Source organism: Tupaia chinensis, unplaced genomic scaffold (genome assembly GCF_000334495.1).
Source record: "Tupaia chinensis unplaced genomic scaffold, TupChi_1.0 Scaffold147282_1, whole genome shotgun sequence".
NCBI lineage: Eukaryota > Metazoa > Chordata > Mammalia > Scandentia > Tupaiidae > Tupaia > Tupaia belangeri.
In genome coordinates this window covers 1,550,889-1,571,494 of record NW_006207133.1, presented here as the reverse complement: position 1 = coordinate 1,571,494, position 20,606 = coordinate 1,550,889, and the positions used below count along the sequence as shown (strand labels likewise).

The window sequence follows — 20,606 nt, the reverse complement described above, 5'->3', positions numbered from 1 at the left end:
AGGGCACAGACAGGGAGACTGTATGAAAGTCTCTAGTAGAACAATTGGACCCACCCCTAATATCTTCCAACCTTTACCCCGGGCTCTCACTAGAACCCACTGAATTGTTCTCTGGGACATTGAAAGGGCCATGGTCCTGACTGACACCTGGCAGCATTGTCAAGGACGAGGTTCTATGCCCTAAACTGAAGGATTAGTGAAGGTCCACATATGAACGGTTAGAGCCCCATCCTGTCTCCTGTATCCTGCCAGGGCCTGAGAGTCAAGTGCCCCACACAAGACACTGAAAAGGCTTCTCTGCAGAAATAATACCCTTGCAGTGGTTTGTACTATGGCAAGCTAGCTAAGTGGGAATCACATTTAGCAAAATCCCCATCCTGTATGGTTCTGGGTTAGGGCACCAAAAGGAATCTGTGTAAAGTTTGGAAAGCGATAAAGGGAAATGAGCAGGACATACATCATAGATTACTTTGAAAACAGTAGATGTGCACTTCAAGTACTTTTCTACTGAAAAGTTGGCAACTAAGCACCTCTGTTAGGAATCCTTTATTTTCCAATTTGTATTTGAGGGATCCATTCATTTAACATAGATCACAACACCTTTTCTCACTTTTCCTGTCTCTTCTGCACAAGAAAACAGTGCCCCTGAGTCAGTGTCTGATATACACACAGAACCACACAAGTAGACCTCTCCAAGACATAACTATGCAGATTAACTGCATCTATAATCTAAGAACCTTTTTCAGAACCTGCCAGCATAACCATAGGGCACCATGCTCTGTGAGGCATCGGTGGGTATCTGTGGTCAAATATGCTTGGGAAATAATTGGTCAAAGTTATACAGTTTTTCTATTGCAGGACTTCTCAGGAAGTTTCCTATGTTAATGCTTATTTTGATTTTCTAAGAGGGTAAAATAACATGCAATAAGTTTTTTGTGGCATGAACGTATTACATGCTAAAGGTATCATTCAACAAAACATGCTTTGGGAAATGGTAACCTAAAATCTGACACACAGTGTTTAGATACTTTTTTTACTAGTTAGTAATTTGTGGCATTTCAGTGAGTGGTAACCTTCTTAATTTACTTTTTAAATAAATGTAATATGTAAATAAATGACAGAAAGAAGAGGTGCTACTTTAGTTTGTTTTTGCTTTTGTGTTTTTAATCTTTGTTATCTTTTTGCTTGCATTTGTTCATTGGAATATTTTGTAGATTATTCTCTTCTCTCATCATTTTAAGTAGCTAAATAAACTTCCACTGACTCCTTATGTCATGTAAAAGAATTTTTCATTGTCTTTAAACTGCTTTTAGAAGTCACCACAAAGCTAGTTTAACTCAGATTCCTATCATAACTATTACCATCAACATGTAAAAGTGTTTTTCATACCTCAAGTTCAAGATCATGTTATCTGTCGTAGACAATTTCAGTGGAACAGACTACAAAAAGCCCCAGAAATGTTAATCCTGCTACATCTGACATAGGAAGAACTTTTGGTATTCAACCCAAGCTTTGCATTTTCTTGGCAATTTTCAAAATGCTCAGCCTTACACTCTCTTTCAAAGGCTGTGGTATTATCCAGAAGCAATTACGAAGAAAAACGAAATTACCTTTCGTCATTCTATCTATTCAGGGCCTTGGAAATGCAGACTGACAATGAGCTGACAATTATTTGAAATCCACTTTCAGTTAATTTCACCATAAATTGAGCCTGAGAACTGCTGACAAATAAAATATACTATTCATCTGAAAACATTCTCTTTGGGACTCCAGATCTCCAATCTATTTCATTAGAGATCATGATCAAACTAAGTTGGGAATTGATTTATGCAATAGTTATCCCTCTACAATAATTAATTAGGAAAATAATACTTTGGTAGAGCTTTGAAAAGAAGTAGTTTCTAAGGCGCTTTGATAAAATGGAAAACTTTTAAAATAATTATGAGGCAGTATTCCTGAGGGAGTAGATATGCATTGCCTTTCCTCTTTCCACAAGACACTAGACTTAAACCAAAGTCAGAGATAGCTCCTCGAATCTCAGTTCAATTTATCTAAAAATATTTGAGCATGTGCTCCATGCCAAGTACTTTGTGCTAGGTCTGTCAGGGTCACAGAAGTCAATGCGTCCTCAATGACTGTGCAGGAGCAGGTAGTCATGCCCTTATAAATGCTAGAATAGAGGTAATCACAAAGGGCTTTTGCTATCACAGAAGCTCCAAGGTTTCTGCTTGAAACCCTGGGTAACACTTCATCAAAAAAAGTGGCATTAAAATTGGTCTTAGGACGATGGGCACAACTTCAATAGACTGAGATAGGGTTATGGGTTAGAGGGCATGCAAGTGTAATTCTAGGCAGAAAGTGTGGTATAAACAATGGCAAAAAATTTGAAAAAATTTTAAGTGGGTTCGAGAAGACACAAAAAGTCTAAGATGACTTCAAGGGGTTATGAGAGAAAAGCACAAAGAGTCTACAAAAATTTCATGGAAAATATGTTATGAGAAAACCATGCATGGATTTCAATGTGTATGTGTGTGCTTTGCACCAAAATAAACTCATAGTTAAATTCCATTTTTCCATAAACTTTTCAAATCCCTGTCACATGTTGTGACCAGATTGTAATGGGGAAACTTAAAATCTAGTCAGTTTTTAACAAATGAGTTTTAAAGCCAGAGAGCTGTGTTGCTCAGATGACAAATCTGGTGGCATGTCACGGGGTGAAGGAATTAATTGAAGGTATCATAATTGTCTCAGTGAATGGCTTAAAAAAATCATGGGAGACTCTCCAAAAAGAAAAAAAAATCATGGGAGAGAAAAATAGGACTACAAAGAACAGAACTGGGGTCTTGTTTGGTTCATTTCCTTAAGGAGAAGGTAAGATACATTGAGTTCAAAGAGTTTGAAGGATCTCGTGAGTATTAAAGTCATGGAGGTCATCAGAAAGAGATGGCTAGGAAAAGACACTATTTTAAAATTTTGTTCATTTATTTATTTTTTGCTTTTACAGAGGGTACATATACTTGCTAGAGAGAGACAGAGAGAGAGAAAAAGTGAGAAAGCACTCCCCATGGGACTCACACTGCAATCTGTTCTTCATTTCTCCCTCCTTTTGAGACTTGGCACTCATGCACATGCACCTAATGTGCTTTTCACATCAGGTCTAGGATCCCAACTGCTCAGTCCACCATGTGGGATATGCCACCCCAACCACCAGACCACGGGCTGACCTAAGAAAAGACTATTAATCAAGTACTAAAACCTTGAAAGAAAGGATTGAGGAGTGTCTTGGAAGGTGGTAGATAATAGATGAGAACGATGTTTGTTCACGCTTTGGTTCATGTATTAATTAAAAATACCTGTCTTTGAGAAATTACTCCATCCAGCACTGGGGATATAGACACCAAAAGACACATTAAGTCAGCAGCATCAATCAAAGGCAGAGCATGTCTTTGGGCAAAGAAAGGTTCCAAGATTAGTTAACAGTACTAGAAAGTGTAGAATTATAGGTTTGAGGATAATGCATGGAAGTCAACAGGAACTTGTTAAAAAAAGGATAAAAGATGTTCCTACTATGCAAGCTTCCTCAGACAAAAAAAAAAAAAAGAGAGGCAGAGCAAACAATGTGCACGCTGGATTCTTAGCCCCTTTTAAGAATTTTTCCCAGAAATCATCCGCTTACTCTCAAACAAGGGTCATATGTCTACTAATATACATAGAGTCTGGGAAATGCAGAATTTAACTGAGAACATTTTCATACTCAACAAGTTCTGTTATAAAGAAGGCAAAGAATGGACATATTTTTATTCTGTCCTCCTGATCAATTAACATCTTGCTGGAATATAGAAGTCTAGGTTAAAAATAATTTTTCTTTAGAATTTTAATGCATTGCTTCCTTGTGTTCCAGTTTCCAATGTTACTCTTGAGAAATCATGACTTTCTGAATCTCATTTCTTTGTTAGATGACCTGCTCTTTGCCTCTTTAAAATCTTAGCATCTTTCCTACCTCCACTGTTCTAAAGTGTCATAAATAAGGTATTTGTATTGATTATTTTTTCACTGTTTATGTGTGATATTTGGAAGTTTTTCTGGTTTGTTTCTTTACCAGAGAGTATACATGCTCACCTGAGAGAGAAAGAAAATGAGAACGTACCCACAACAGGAAATGATCTCACCACAATTCCTCTCCTCCATCTCTTCCTTCTTCCTTGTTTCCCTCTCCTTGGAATTTTTGGCACAGACGTACTGCGCCCAGCATGTTTCTCAAGCCAATGGGTCTACATGACATCAGTCATGTGATATCCAGCCACTTTAAGCACCATACCACCAGCTGCCCCTGGAGAGTTTTTCAATCATGAACCTTCTTCCTTATTTATTTGAAAGTCATGTCTGCCTCTACCTTCAGTTAGGATGTCTGCCCTCCTGGATGTTTCCTTGGTTCTGTCTTCCAACTCTTCTACTGATTATTTAAATTTCAGTTATCATTTTCAATTTGCAAGAGCCCCCATTTTACTCTCTAATTGTTACTAATTATAATTAGCAATTTTCTATAATTATATCATTATAGTATAGCAGGCTTTTAAGTGAGGTCTTAAATAAATTTGGAGTTTGGACTGAAACTCAAAGCCAAGGATGCAATCCACACCCATATTCCAAAGGAAAATGCTAGGCATTCATTCAGGACTCAAGTTCCCACAGTAAAATGAGTCCTATGACCTTAGTTTGCTCACCTTCTCACCTCTAGCCCATGTAAGAATAAAGAACAGGAAATAAAAAGGCTAGAGACTCTTGAGAACGAGTCATTATATTGAAAAGAATTATATGTGGTAGTGTGAACATTTAAAGTGAATTGTTTGTAGTCTTGTGGTTAAGGGAGCCAGATCCTAAATGGTCAACAGTGGTTCAAATCCTGGCCCAGGTGGCTTGATGAACACACTGGGTGTGTGTATACGCATGTCCCAGATCCTAGCAGAGTGGAGAAATGGAAAAGGGGTTGCAATGTAATCACAATCCATCAAGGGGTGTTTTCTCATTCTCTTTTTCTGTTTTTCTCTCTGTCTCTCTTGGGAGAGTACACACAGTCTCTGGCAATTTAAAAAAAATAAAAAAAGTGGATGCCTTTCTCTACCCCTCAGGCCAAGAAAGGAGATGCTTCACGGGGCACACATTGGGATTATCCGCCAGGAGTGGAGACTGACATCTAAGCACCCAGACAGCTGCTGCTGAGCTACAGAAACCTGTGCACCTACTCTGTGCTGCTATTTGGGCACAGTGTGAGGAAAGAGTTTTCTTAGGAGAACTAGAGAACTAGACCCATGTCCCCAAAGTTAGGGGGTCAGATGGGAGGGGCAGAAAGAGTAGAGCTTTTCAATTATCCAAGGCTTCCTAGCAACACTTATGTACAACAAAGAAGGGACTGTAATTGCAATGGTCTAAACTTCCATAGCTAAATTGAACAGAGGTGCAGGAACTTTCCTGAAAACTAAGAGAGAAACAAACAGAGTAATGCTGAGCTTGAAAGGAACTTGTCAGACAAGTTCTGGCTCAATAGAATGGGCCTGCATCAGGAATACTTGAAAAGAGAATGAGGAGGACATCACAAGAGGTCAGCTGAATAGTGTTTCACCCACTGAAGTGTGAGAAGAATAATGCAAAGTCAAAAGTGCCATAAGAGAATAAGCAAGAAACTCTGCAAAAGCACCACCCTAAGAAAGGTCAGCTTTAGGACATCTGTCACACAGAGACAGCAATGCCAGGAACAAGAGCCCAAATGCAATTTTCTTCTTCTCTGATAGTCCCTGCTTCTCTTCAGAATGACACCGAGAGTTGTGTTAGCGAACAGAGGAAGAAATGTGATGAGAAAGAGAAGGAAGAATGGTCCAGATACCCCCATTTCCATTGGCAGAATTCAGAATTAGACGCAAGCTAGGAAGGAGGAGAAGGTATGGATTGGATGAAAGGTTAACAATTAGATTAGATTGGACTTTTCTATACCTGAAAATGAGACTATTCTAATCTCCAAAAATTTCAAGAAGAGCCTTAGCATATCATAAGCACAATACCATCCAGGTGTACAGGAAAGGAAATCTGACAAAGAAAGCTTGAAGAAGATGATATACCTTATCAAGTATACCTATTTGAGAACCTGGTTATAGAAGCATTTTAATTTCCTTTGTCATTCTCTTCCATTCTCTTTCTTCTGGTCTAATTATACTTTGGTAATTATTTTACTGGGATTTCAGGAAAGAGGGAAGATGAATACATGTGTTCAGTACCTTTTTTAACCACAAGTCCATGTAACTGCCTTTAATTTTCATGAAGAACTTCTTCAGGGAAGACTAAGTTGACTTACTGATATTTGAAATGAAAATTAAATATATAATAGGGTAGTTCTTTCTTTCCACTTAAATATTGGGTGTATTCCTCTTATATTAACTTACTTAAGAGAAAGGTGATAACTATGGTCCATAATCTCAGAGCTACCACCTGAATTCCTTTTTCTGAAAGGACAATCATTGACTGTCACATCTGCCACCTATAATTTGTTCTTGTTTAGCAAGGACACGTGTGCCCTTGCCAGAGAGAAACAGAGACCGAGAAAGAGGAAGAAGGAGTAAGTACTCCCTAATAAGGTGTGGTCACACCGAAATCTATTTTTCTCCTTTTCTCCATCTTGTCAGAATTTAGGCAAGGAGCACATGCACCCAGGATGTTTTTTAAGCCACCAGAACCAGGATTCTAACCATGGTTGGCCATGTGAGATCCAACTCCTTAATCACAGGATTGATCACAGAATTGGCCCTTTCCTGTGGTTTAATAAAAGATACTTAAATCTTTTCCATCTTAAAAAAAATACAATAAATAAATTCTCCATCAAACCAAGCTGCCTCCAACTACCTTATTTATTTTCTTCAATTTATAATTTGTTCTCTTTCCTCTAACTCATTTTCTTAAAGAACTATTTATTTAATTTTATTTATTATTATTATTTTAATTTGAGTAGAGAGACACAGAGCAAGAGAGAGGGAAAATGAGAAAGCACACTGCCAGGTCCAGGACTTGAACTGTCATCAGCCATGTGGAAGTTCAGTGCCTTAACCACCACACCACCTGCTGGTGCCCCTCTAACTCATTGTTGTGGCCATTTTCTTTATTATATTTTATAACATACTAATTATTAATATAAAATAACTAAAATCTGTAGAAAATAAAAATACTATTACCCTGTGTTAATCACCCACTTTTATCAAATACTGAGATTATGACATATTTTGTTTAGATCTTACCTAATAAAATATTATAGACAGTGACATTCTCTGTTCTTCTCCTTACTCTTTTCCCAGAGAAGATCACAATCATGAGGATAATTTACATATATGCTTTCACACTTTTCCCACACATGAATATATTTATAAGCATTGAATAATATTATTTTCAATGTTGGGAATCATCGTGAATGTTGCTTCTTCTTAAAGCTCAACTTTATATTTTTTGTATTATCTCTAGTCAAATATAGAACTCTAGTTCATTTTAACCACTGTATATTATTCCGCTGTATGAAGATATCACAAATGACCTATCCATTCTCTTTCTAATGACTAATTAGGTCATATTCGGTATTTTTCCTATTTCATTTGATGCTTTCCATGAACATTGTCATGGACATCTTGCCCACATGTGCTGTTCTGGAACAGAGGTACCTCTCTCCTTCCTCTAAGGAGTCCTCTTCACTAAGGGCCTTTCTGGTCAATCACATACTCCAGTGGCAGCCAAAAATGTGTTTACTCCCCGTGCTGAATTCTGTTGTCTGTTCACACAACCTGGTAACAGAAGTGAATCATTGTTTTAATCAAGGTTTTCTAGGGAAATGGAATCAATACAACAAGCAGAGTCACATAGAGGGGATTTATTGGGAGAATTGGTTAACATGATTATGGCAGCTGAGAAGTCCCATAAGCCATCTGCTGCTAGAACATTGGTAGTGTGGCTCAGTTCAACCCTGAAGGTGTCAGAAGCAGAGGAGCCAATGATATAATTCTCAGTCCAGGGTCAAAAGCCTGAAAAACTGGCATGAGAGAGAGAGAGGGAGCTGCTGACATAAGTCCTAGAGTTCTAAGGCAGGTGAGTCTTGAGTTCTGATGTCCAAGGCAACAGAAGAAGCTTCCTCTGCTCTCTAAGGAGATCAACCTACCTCTTGTTTTCCGGGGCCCCTCATTGATTGGATGCTGCCCACCACACTGAGAGCAGATCTTCACCTAGTGGTTTGTTTCCTGGAGTGTAATGCACCCAGAGAGGGCATGGAAGCTCCTCAGCCCTTTGTGCACACCTTGACCTATGCAGCTCTTTGAATTGTATCCTTTGTAATATCATTTATAATAAAGGGTAAACATAAGTTTATCTCTAGCAAACTCATTGAACCCAAGGAGAGGGCTGTGGGAATCCCAATTTATAGCCAGCCGTCAGGTGCATAGGTCATAATCTGTGTTTGTGACTTGCATCTGAAGTGGGAGGTAGTCTTGTAGGATTGACCCCTTAATCTTTGGGATCTATATATGGATCACGGCTCAAAATGGCCTCAATTATGCTAAGTACCCAACACCTCAGTCTTCAAAACAACATATTTTGCCTCAACATCTGCTTATCTTCGTGGATTTGAAAAACATGTTTATGAACATAGATGGAACAAAGACTGTAAGTGGCACTGCAGATAAGAACATATGACTACAATAAGACCCTTCTCTGAGAAACATATAATCCAAACTCTAACAGCTCAATACCATTCTGTTTTTGACAGTTCCTGTGCATGAACCAGAGCAGCTACTGTGCTCAAGTACCTTCTATGATAGAAGCAGCTCACTTTTCTGAGGCTAGAATCACTGAGACCCTGCCTTGCAGAATTGGATGGCCTTGGCCACCAGCGCTGTCTCAAGGATGCTTGGAAGTGGGCCTATGTTGTGCTGTGTTGCTGGAGGACTTCCTGGGAAAACCTTCATCAAAGGACCCATTCCAGTGAGGTTTCCAAATGGACTCTTGGTGTAGAGCCTCTTCATGGCGTGGTGTAGATATTTGGCCTTAGGCAGGCTCGTGTCCCTGTCCTTTACCCTACTATGCTTGCTTGCATATTAGGACATTTGATGAGGATAAAACCTTGACATTGTGGAAAGACACAAATGCTAATGGACTAATTCCCCACACTCTCTACAATTTGATACTATCCTTCAGTTTGGTAATCTCAGAACTGAATTGTATAAGAAAACACACAACTGGTGTCTACTGCATAACAGTTGTTAAAAGAAAAACTTTAGACAAATCTAATTTAGCAGAGTTTAACTGGGAAAAAAAAGATTCACACATCATGCAGCCCTCAGAATGGCTTTCTGGGGAACTCCAAAGTGTCCCACGGTTCAATAGCTTATGAGAAGGAAAAGAAAAGTGATATAAGAAACTGGAAGTGAGGGAAACGAAGTTGAAAAGCAGCTGGATTGGTTATAGCTTGGGGTTTGCCTGTATGAAGACAGTTTAAAGAGCAGACTGTCATTGATTGAAGTGTGGCTGCTGTGATTGGCTATGACTCAGCAAATTGTTAAAGAAACAGACTCTCCGGGCCAGCAGGTGGCATAGTGCTGGACTACCATGCAGTAGACCACAGTTCAATTCCGAGACCTAGTGGCTTGAAACTCATGCCAAGTGCATGTGCGTTCATGCACAAAATCCTGAGAGGAGAATGGAGGAGAAGGGATTGTGGTGTAGCCTCCCTCTGGAGGGGTGATTTATTACTTTGTCTATCCATCTCTCTGGTGAGTGCATGTACCCCATAGCAAAAAATCTCTTAAGAGAAAAAAAGAGAGAGAGAAAGAAAATAAAAAAAGAAACAAGCAGAATCCTAAGTGACACTGTGGTTTGTTTCCAAGAACTCAAGTATATGGGTATGGAGGCCTTCTCAGGCCAATATAGTTTGGTTTAACAATGTGTAAGGAAAACCCCACACATATCTGGTGTCAGAATTGTTGAATGATTATGTGAGTGGAGACGGAAAACACACTTTGATTTTTCTCCTGCGTGTATCCTGCAAAGAGCGAAATCCAAAGCCCTTTCACAATGGAGTTGGGAGGCCATAGGCCATTAAAGAAGAAGGACTTAGGGACCCACAGTTAGTGTAATGGCTATGTCACTGGACTCCTATGTAGTCGATCGCGGTTTGAGTCCCAGACCCAGTGGCTTAAACTCATGCTGGGCACATGTGCGTGCGTGCCCAAGATCCCGAGAGGAGAATGGAGGAGAAGGGATTGCGGCGTGGCCATCCCCCTTGGGGGGTGATTTCTCACTTTCTATCTCTCTGTCTGTCTGGCAAGCACACGCGCCCTATAGCAAAAAACCTCTCCAAAAAAAAAAAGAAAAGAAAAAAAAGAAGGACTTAGGTCCATTTCTACAGGTATCTGAGAATGTGAACTTCACACTTTGGCACCAGACATCTAGAATAGCTCAACATATGTGACAAGACATTATCACACTCTTATTTTATGAAAATATACAATATATTTTCTTCCTTTACCTTTCACTGGTCATGTAACCCTTCCATTCTTTCTAATTCCAGCAGAAATTTTTCTTCAAAAAACTTTAATTACCTTGTAGTGATTTAAAGTTTTTTGTCTTTACAAACTCTTGCCTTCCCTTACATCCCTGGAACACTTATTTAATCCTACCTTAACCTATGTTTCCTGAATTGTAATTCCTAAGACCCCAAATAAAGTTCTTCTGTTGTTCACAGATTTAGAGTTCGAAAGTGACTGATGTTACAGGATATCAGAGATGTGTGACCTGAATGATCTACTCTTCCCCAGTGCTGCTACAGAGGGAGAAAGGTCCCAGAGAGGTCTTTGATCCTCCAGTCTCCTCAGTAGCCTCAGGATGTGGACACAAGTTCTCTGGATTTCTAAACCTCCCATAGTTTGGTCAAAATTCCAAGTCCTTATTTGGATCTTCTTTATTGCTAGTTGCCAAGGAAAGAAAATTCCTCATCGAGAAGGGAAAGCCCTCATCTAGGTGAGTACTCTATTTTTGGAAGAGGAAGTTTTCATCTTGAATACTCTACTGCTATCAAGAGCATTGTCTTTCAAAATACTACTGACTGGCAACTGCCATCCAGAATGTTGGCTTTTATTTTTAAGATGTATTTATGTATTTAATTCCATTTGTTATTATTATTTTTTATATTTGACCAAAGAGAGACAGAGAGAGAAAGGCATGGAAAGTGAGAAAGCAAGCTTCAGGTCCGGGACCAGAACTGCAGTCAGCCATGTGGGAATTCAGTGCCTTTAACCAGCACAGCACTTGCTACGCCAATGCTGGCTTCCCTTATGACTAAAGATTATAGGCACTCTTCCTGTAAATTTCTGTCACAATGTACTAAAGTTACTCATGATCATTTGTAACTATGTTGGTTCATTTGGGGACTCTTCCACCAACTCTAAATTAGTTTGTATACTAACTTAGAAAAAAACTACACAACTAAAAAAATGAGTAAGAAGAGTACTTTAATTGGTATTTTGAAATCCCTAAATATGATAATAAATCTACTACCACTTCCCTTAGAAAAAAAATTCATAGTTATTTAAAAGATTTCCAAATTAGAAAAGTTTTCCGAAGCTTCTGTGGATATCTACTCTCTAGCACCTTCTAATCATTTTGGTCCTTTCAGTTATTTTTTGCACCCTCGTTATCCTTTACTGTCTGAGCTTCCTTTTCTCAGTGTTGACATTGAGCCCCTAGAAAAATAGTTCTGAAAATTCTCCCTTTATTTTTATTTTTTTTTTAATTTTTGCGATAGGGCACACATGCTTATCAGAGACAGACAGAGAAAGAGAAGAAAAGTAAGAAAGCACACCCCCAGGGGGATAAGGCCACACTGCAATCCCTTCTCCTCTTGGGAGTTTGGGCATGTACACACACACACACACACACAGCATATTTTCCAAGCTGCCAGTCCAGGACTCAAACCATGTAGTTGGTCTTGTGAGATCCAGCTGCCTTAATCTCCATGCTATCTGCTGGCCCAGTAAACTCTCCCTTTATAACAGTTCCTTTGAAAGTTAGATCTAAAGATGACAATACTAAAACAACCATGTTTGTTTCCTGATTGAGAGCAGAATTACATAATCTTTCCAGGACTTTCCCAAGGTTAAGAAGAATTCTATTGAATTTACCAATTAATTTGACCTTCTAACTAAAACTTACCAGCCTGGTTATTTTAATTTATATCAACTAATTGATTTTCTTATGAAGATTATAATGGCTAAGTAATAGATAAACACAGCTGACTAAAGAGACCCTACAGGAGATTTTTAAAAAGTGAGTGCAAGAGCTGAGACAGATGCTCAAAGGATTGCCTGAAAGCTCCACAAGTAAATTATCATTTTATTTTTCAAGCACATCGATTAGCATCACATCCACCAGTGCAGTCAATGGCCTGATGAATCTGTTTATGATTATTAGAGCTGCTTTGAGAAAACTTTCTACCAACATTCTTGCACTAAGCAACTGACAGATGAAACCAATAGTCTATTTAACTCTAACTTGTTGGCCAGTCTTCAGGATGACTTAATAAGCATGTTAGTTAAACAACACACACTGACCTGGACCAAAAAAGCCCCAAAGAATTAGTTACCCTTCCTGAACAACTCTCTCAAGTCCTTGCTCAAAAGACTAAAGAAATATGATCTACTCAAATGGTCTGTTAAAAAACATCAGAGACTTCAAGCTAAAATTCTCCAGACTCTCTGAAGACTTCTCACCCAACCCAGAAAAAAATGAAGCAGATGACATCAGATGTAGACAACCATCATCCTGAAAATTAGGATCTGATCTATGTAATTATTTTTCTTTATATGCTACCCTATGTTAACACCTGTAGTTCTAACACTTTCCTCCAATGGGCCCAATCTTATGTTGATTTTTAAAACACATCCATGCCAGCCTCATAGTATAGTATCTAGGCGCTGCAGAGAGAGCCAGATCCTGCATGGCCAATCAGGCTTCAAATCCCAGTGCCAGACACAAAAAACATGCTAGGCGTGTGTGTGCAAGTGCCTGGCATCCTGATGGGATTCTTGGGCTTTAGGGCACTCACCACATATGTTTCGAGCCGCTGGGTTTGGGTCTCGAACTGTGCGATCGGCCACGTGGTATCCTGCCACCTTAAAGACCATACATACCTCTGGCTGGCCCCAGTATGGTTTTTTAAAGCAGGCACACAATATGTAATAATCAAATAATGGATACAGACATGTTCATCTGCTTCAGCATCAAGAAATACAATATATTATGCATATTCAATAATAGTTCTACTAATTTTTTTTAAAAAAATATACATTTGTCAATGACATTTCTAGCTCTGCTGTGGTACACCATTCTATAACCTATTTTACTTGGTTACATGTCTTGTTGGGTTACTTAATCATTTTTCCCCAAGCCCCCTAGAATTCTTAAATACAACTCTCCTTTGTTTAGGGAAATTTACTGGAGGAACTTATCCAAGTGCATGTTTGTGTGTGTACTGTGTCACATTTTACCTTCAGTTCAGAATGAGAAGGGGTTTAAGTATGCTTACACTACCTGCACCTTCATTATTTTACTATAAGAATTATAACATGCTAAAGATAGCGCATTGTACAATTTTATTGCTTGAGAATAGATCAGCACACAATTAAGAATTTTCATGTAGAACTCATTGACCTTAAGGCCTCTTTGGATTTTAGATGTTGTGTGACACTGTGATCTATAAAGAAATATATATGGAGTCAGCAGGTGGCGTAGTGGCGAAAGTACTGGATTCCCACATGGTGAACCACAGTTGGAGTCCTAGACCAGGAGGCTTGAAACTCACACCCGGCACATGTGCATGTGTACCTGCCCAAAATCTCAAGAGGAGAATGAAGGAGAAATGATAGTGGCAAGTCCATCACCCCTGGGGGGGAGGGTGATTTCTCACTTTCTCTCTTTTTCTCTGTGTGTGTGTGTGTGTGTGTGTGTGTGTGTATGTGTGTGTCTCCAGCGGGTGCATGCACCCAATAGCAAAAATCTCTTTAAAAAAATATATATACATATATATGTATGTGTGTGTATAACAAAGTCACTATTCACCACTGTGTGTACATAAAACAATATATTTTCAGAAAAAAAAAATCCAGTGTTCATGTCTCTCACCAAACTAATTAAATTAGACTCTCTAGGAAGCCAGATGCTTTCAGTGTGCAGCAAAGTTTGAGAGCCAGCAGCATAGAAGGAACTCAGTAACATTTGCTGGATGGGTAGATGGATGGATGGATGACTAACAGGACATTACAAATCAGAAGAAATGGGCTCTGACTCTACCACTGCCACTAATGTGCTATGTGACTTACATGTCACTCTATTTTTCTGAATACTTATTATTGCAGAAGATGCATCCAAGGTTCCTTCCTGCTTTAGAACTCGATGATTCCCCTTCTCTTTTTTTTGGAGAAGATTTTGCTATAGGGCGCTTACGCTTGCTGGAAAGACAGAGAGAGACAGAGAGACAGAAAGTGAGAAATCACCCCCCAGGAGGGATGGCCACGTTGCAATCCCTTCTCCTCCACCCTCCTCTCGGGATCTTGGGCACGAACGCACACGCTCCTGGCGTGAGTTTCAGCCACCGGGGCCAGGACTCGAACCGTGGTCAACTGCATGGGAGTCCAGCGACATAGTCATTACGCTAACTGTTGGTCCCATGATTCCCCTTCTTGATCATGTCAAAAACCCAGTCTGCAGACAGAATGATTGAGGTCTTACAGAAAATTTCAACGAAGATAAAGGTAATGGGAAGCTCATTAGGCACTCGACTACTAGGAAATTGAGAGCATTAGTGAAGTTCCAAAGATTCTGACAATTAGAAGAACAGAACACAGCTCTGTACTATAAGTGCAGAGGAGAGTTAGGATGACTTATTACTAATCCCCAGACAGAATGTGCATGAGGGGTACCTGGAGCCAGGAGAGGGACAGCTGCATTCATCTGAGATTTCTCATAAATCCCCTTCTCTGTAGTTCAGTCTTCTCCAAGGCTGTGCAAGGGGTTCCTTTCTCAACTGTGTGCTCAAACTTTCTTGACTGCTGCCACATCTGTTTTGCCAAAATTGATGGGGGGAGGGGGAGAGAGCCAACTCAACTCTGTTACTGTCTTCCTACCAACAATAAAAATAGGAGAATCTCTTACTGGGAAAGCTAGCCATTCATGTTTATTTAAAATGTTGCAAAGCATTTACAATAGGGGATTTGCAGGGGGGCCTACCTGGGTCCTATTATTCTCCAGTCTCTGGCCCTAAGGCTTCTTTCTTTCTTTCTTTTCTTTTTTTTAAGAGGTTTTTGCTATAGGGCAAGTGTGCGCCAAAAAGACAGAGAGACAGAGAGAAAGTGAGAAATCACCCCTCAGGGGGATGGGCTTAAGCCACTGGGTCTGGGACTCTAACACAGGAGTCCAGCAATATAGCCATTTTGCCAACTGCTGATCCCACTAGGCTGCTTTATATACAGCTATTTAGGCTTACCTGTTCCATGAGATTTTGCTACCTGTTCCTAGGCATCAGTACCTATCAGTCACCCAACAGTAGTCACAAATGATTATTACTCCACGTTTCTCCTCAACTTACACTATACCAGTGAAGGTCAGTTTTAAGGTTATGAAAACAACACATTTGAGAAGTTAAGAGGTGGCTTTTTGGGAAGTGAGTTTTATTGACTTCACAGTGAGTGAGAGCAAGACGATTCTGACCTGAACACTTCACTTGTATATTCAGATTTCTCAAATTGTTGTGGCTTTGGGGTAGGGGGTCATATTTTTCAAGTTATTGGGGCTTTGGGGTGGTGGGTAACACACAGCTTTGTGTAATATTTGCAAGGTACATTTAACAATGAAATGGTAGAGTTAAGGCCTTTCCAACTACTTGTGCGCTATTGCTTTATCACTATAAACTCCAGGAGGAGTATAAAAGATACAGAGTTTTTTCAAGAACAAACATTTACTGACTGAGTCCCTACTTTTTAAGATGTTAGGGATGCAAATAGAAAAACAAACTCCTCTCTGAGCGCAAGGAGCTCATGTCTCCCCGCTTCCCCTTTGCCTTCTCCCAGAGGGAAAGATCTCTTCCATAGCAAACGTTTTCACCTTAAGTCCCCACTTTATTACTTAAAAGAAGTTGGGAAGCCATTATGGGGTGGGCATGAGCTTGTGACCAGGAAGACCGTTTTATATAGCGGCTATCCTTCGGCACAGAGAAAGAGGTGCACCGTGGAAGTGATGTGGCAGCTAAAATGACACTTAAGTCCGCTTTCTCAGAAACGTCCTTTCTCCAGAGTGACCCAGACACCGGAGACGGCGGGACAGGGGCACTATCCCAGGGAGGTTTCCTGGGAACCCGATTCCATTACCTAGAACCTCAGGACAGCGGGCGTGACGAATCTCTTCTCCAGAGCTCCGTTCCCGGCCCATACGTGACCAGTTTTCCCGAGTACGTCCTTAATATGGGCTAGAACCGGTTTGGGTCTGGGTCAAAATCCCCAAACTCATCTGTGCTCGGGCTCTCTTGAGAGCGAGGGAGCTTCCGAAGTCTGGCTAGCGAACAGGACCAGACGCCCTTGGGGAATCCGATGCCCAAGACAGACAAGGAAGGGAGCCGGATGCAAAATGTCCTCAAGATGGAGGAATAACCCCCTTAATAAGGGCTTCAGAGTCAAATTCAGGGGCCCTGCGCGAAGATCTCTAACAGTCCAGCCCTGGCGGCCGGCGGGGACAGAAACTCTGAGTCGCGACTGAAGATCCGGGTCCCTGCCAGACCCAGCCTCGCTGCATACACTCGCGCGCAGGCGCAGTTGTGCGGCGCTGCCGCCCCAGCGCGCATGCTCCGCCTGCCGGACGCTCCCCGCCGGCTTCGGAGGCGGCGGCCGCTGTGGAGGAAGTTTCCGCTTTGCACTCCACCCCGGTAGCAGCTTAGCGCCGGGGACAGCTTCCTCCCGCACTTCGCGGGCTTTGCAGCCGCTTCACTTCAGCCCGTCCGGACCATGGGGTTGCCCAAGGGACCGGAGGGCCAGGATCTCCCAGAGGTAAGGCACCCCCTCTCCCTGGCACGTCGGGGCTCCAGAGGAGAGGGCCCAGCCCTGGGGGTGACGGACAGAGGGGCCGAGGTGCGCAGGGGCGCCCCGCCCCCTGCCCAGGTGTGTCCCCTGGGGGAGCAGAAGCCTCGTCTGCGGCTGGGAGGAAGCAGGCCCCCGCCCGGGCAAGGGGCAGCGGGTGGGTGGGGCAAACTTCAGCTGCCCGGGGTCTCCTGGAGCGGAGGTGGCCTTTCTAGCCCGAACCCTGTCTTGACGCAGCCCCACACGTCGTAGGGCCTGGGCTTCCACCTCTGTCGCTGCCCCGGGCCGTGACGCCCACCCAGCCTGCGGCAGGGCTAGCCCCGATGGCCAAAGCTGCTGCGCGCAGAGTCACGAGACGCTCGCTCTGAGACCGTCCGGGCTCAGGTTGTGCAAAGGGCGGTGACCTTGGGGCGCCTGCCTTCGTCTTGGGGGGGAGGGGAGAGGGCTCATGAGGTGAGGTCAGCGTCCCCTTTGTATTTATCCAGCTGCGGCAGCGAGAGGAAGTTCGGGATCGTGTAGGCGCCCTGGTCGTGTTCTGTTGGGTTTGCTCTGCGGTGTTCCTGGTAGGGACGCGCACTCCAGCGGTGCGGTGTGGCTGGGCATTTAGCCCCAGGCGGAAATATTGCCTCTTCTGCAGAGACAGCGGATGCCTTTCCAGAGGTGTTCGTTACTAAGTTCTCACTAGGCGCTAGGAACAGGATAAGCAATGGTTTCTAGAGTTCCACGTTGTCTGGGAATAGAAGGAATATGCATTCCGTTTCTTTGGCTGCGAGTATCACTTTAGCTAACTGATTTGCATCTGTCTACTCTAAAAGTTGATTTATTCAAAAACTAGTCCAGTTACTAGATCTGGAGAGAAATGGAATCCACGCAGCACTTCTATTGCCTTAAGGTTCTGAAGCAAGCATTTTCCTTGACGTGGGGTGTAGACCCCGCACATTTAACCTACCTTTGAAAATCTTACTTCTTTGCCCACCTTCCAGATCCTCAGTTTTTTCATCCTACCAGTACCGCTGATTGAGGGAATATACAGTCCTTTGCCCAGAAGCTGGGATACAGAGATGGAAGGACAAACTTCAGTGTGTGTTCCCAGGATGCAAGTCCATTTTGGTGTCTTAGGAAAACGTAACAAGTATAATGTCAAAAGCCCTGTATTAGGTTAAAACCTTACACATTGTTTTGATAGGACCCAGAATTGTGAAGAGTAAGATCTATACTGTGATATTATAAATTCTCTCTCTCTCTCTCTCCTACCCCCCTTCTCATTTCTTTATTCTGGGCTCTCATTGAGTGTTCATCTGGCCTTTTGCTGAAGCCTGCTGTCTGGTCTCCCAGAGTCTACCTTAAATCTTTCCAACTCAGTGTCAAAAGGGTTTTTCCTGAAGTACAAAACAACCTACTCCTGTGTGTCTTTCCTTTAACTCTGCACTGACTGTTAGGTGGCTGGTTTGGATTTGCCACTGTTTTCCAAGAGCCTAAGACAGTTTCTGGCAATTAGGAGTTGAGAGTGAACACACGTAGTATAATTTCTATCATTTAGTTCAAAGACCAGTAAATATAAGTATGGATAGTCTGTGTCATCAAGCTGTCATTAGGCCAGTTAATTCATTAAATTAAAATTTGTTAACTCCTGGGACCAGCAGTTAGCGTAATGGCTATGTCGCTGGACTCCCATGTAGTCGACCGCTGTTCAAGTCTTGGACTCAGTGGCTTAAAACTCACGCTGAGAGGAGAATGGAGGAGAAGGGATTGCAGCGAGGCCATCCCCCCTGGGGGGTGACTTCTGTCTCTCTGTCTCTCTCTGTCAGGTGAGCACACGCGCCCTATAGCAAAAACCTCTCCAAAAAAAAAAAAATTGTTAACTCCTTATGCTATGTACGTGAAAGGTAGAAAGGTAGCCAGACTTGGTTCTGCCTTCCAGGATGTAGGAACTACAGTGCAAGGCAATTGAAAATTTATTGGGCCTGGTTTAAGAGTTCACAGTCATTCATATGCATCAGAATTTTAGTTTTAACTACTGGATGTATTAACCAGCCTGGTGGCTTTATGTGGCTTCAAAAGAGGGTATTCTTTCATTTTCTGTGTATTAACTAGTGGCCCTTTTCCATTTTGTTTCAGAGTTAATCTTGCAAAGTGAATTTGGAGCCCAGCATCCCCATTTTTAATTTCTACTCTTTGTTAATATGTATACACTATTTGAGTGTCTTGTGGAAAAAGTTATGTCATAGCTTATATTGCAAAAGTGCACTTCTTCATTCTGGGGGATGAGTGGGTGAAAAACATGGGGCATACAATTATAATGGGGTGGCTTATGGTGCTTATTAAAAAGGAGTTGAGGCAGGGATGATCCTCCTATGCTTTACTGTCCTCTTTTTGGAAATGTTTCAGGATAAGTGATATTTTCATGATAAATGATGATTGAGCAAATGAAAAGTTTGTATTTCCCAATACTTGAAATACTTAATATCATCTCATTTTCTTCTGCTGCTCTATTTTTGTGAACCATACTACACTTTTTTAAGAAAAGTTTTTCAAATTTGTAATGTCATAGAGCACATGTGTGTGCTAGAGAGAAAGCTCCTCCCAATGAACCTGGTCATTGCTACAGTTCCTGTACCTCCTTTCCATCAGCATCCTGATCATGAGCATCCTTATCATGTATTCACACATGTCTAGTGTATTTTTCAAGTCACTGGGACCAGGATTCAAGCCCTGGTTAGCCATGTGGGATCTGACTCACTCCACTCAGCACTATGGGATTGGCCCATAACTAATCTTTATCTTCTCTTTTCTTTGAGTGGCTTCACTTGTAGATGTTTTTCAGTCATCCCAGATCTTTTGTAAAAGGAGCAAAAGTTATAATTAATAATACTATATTTATTTTTGAATGTTGACTAAGAATTAGTCAATGTTAACCTTGGGACCCTATTATAGATTGGACCAAGGTTATTTGCAAAAGAGAGAAGTAAAATGAACACTGGCTCAAGGCTGTAAGCTGCCACCCCATTTCTGTTTCATCGTAAGTGGTTATCAGTCACTTTAACAATTTTAAGTTCAACCATATATTAATATGTATTACTTATTTCCTGATAGTTTGTAGTTAAAAATAAGCTTGATTTTCCATAGTCAGTGTCATGAGTGTGAAAACATTTTGTTAGAACATGACAGGTTTGGGACTAGCAGTTAGCGTAATGGCTATGTCGCTGGACTCCCATGTAGTCGACCACGGTTCGCATCCCGGACTCGGTGGCTTAAAACTCACGCCGGGCGCGTGTGCATGCGTGCCCAAGATCCTGAGAGGAGAATGGAGGAGAAGGGATTGCGGCATCGCCATCCTCCCTGGGGGGTGATTTCTCGCTTTATGTCTCTCTGTCTCTTTCTGTCTTTCTGGCGAGCATACGTGCCCTATAGCAAGAAAAAAAAAAAAACCTCTCAAAAAAAAAAAAAAAAAGCACATGACAGGTTTAG

The 20,606-nt window shown here is 41.5% G+C and overlaps 1 protein-coding gene and 1 long non-coding RNA gene across 2 annotated transcripts in view; one reads left to right on the top strand and one right to left on the bottom strand.

Moving 5' to 3' along the window:
* Window positions 1–7,547: 7,547 nt before the first annotated feature.
* LOC102472569 (uncharacterized) lies at window positions 7,548–16,898 on the bottom strand. The gene is made up of 3 exons (XR_337555.3): window positions 16,437–16,898; window positions 14,994–15,131; window positions 7,548–7,814 (listed from the first exon to the last, which is right to left on the bottom strand). It is a non-coding gene; the product is annotated as an uncharacterized LOC102472569 (long non-coding RNA).
* A 38-nt stretch (window positions 16,899–16,936) lies between these two features.
* CCDC93 (CCC complex scaffolding subunit CCDC93) overlaps window positions 16,937–20,606 on the top strand; it is a 98,327-nt gene continuing 94,657 nt past the window's right edge. Inside the window, exon 1 of the mRNA XM_006169544.3 lies at window positions 16,937–17,108. Coding sequence (XP_006169606.1) covers window positions 17,067–17,108 — 42 coding nt within the window. The 5' untranslated portion in view covers window positions 16,937–17,066. The remainder of the gene's footprint in view (window positions 17,109–20,606) is intronic.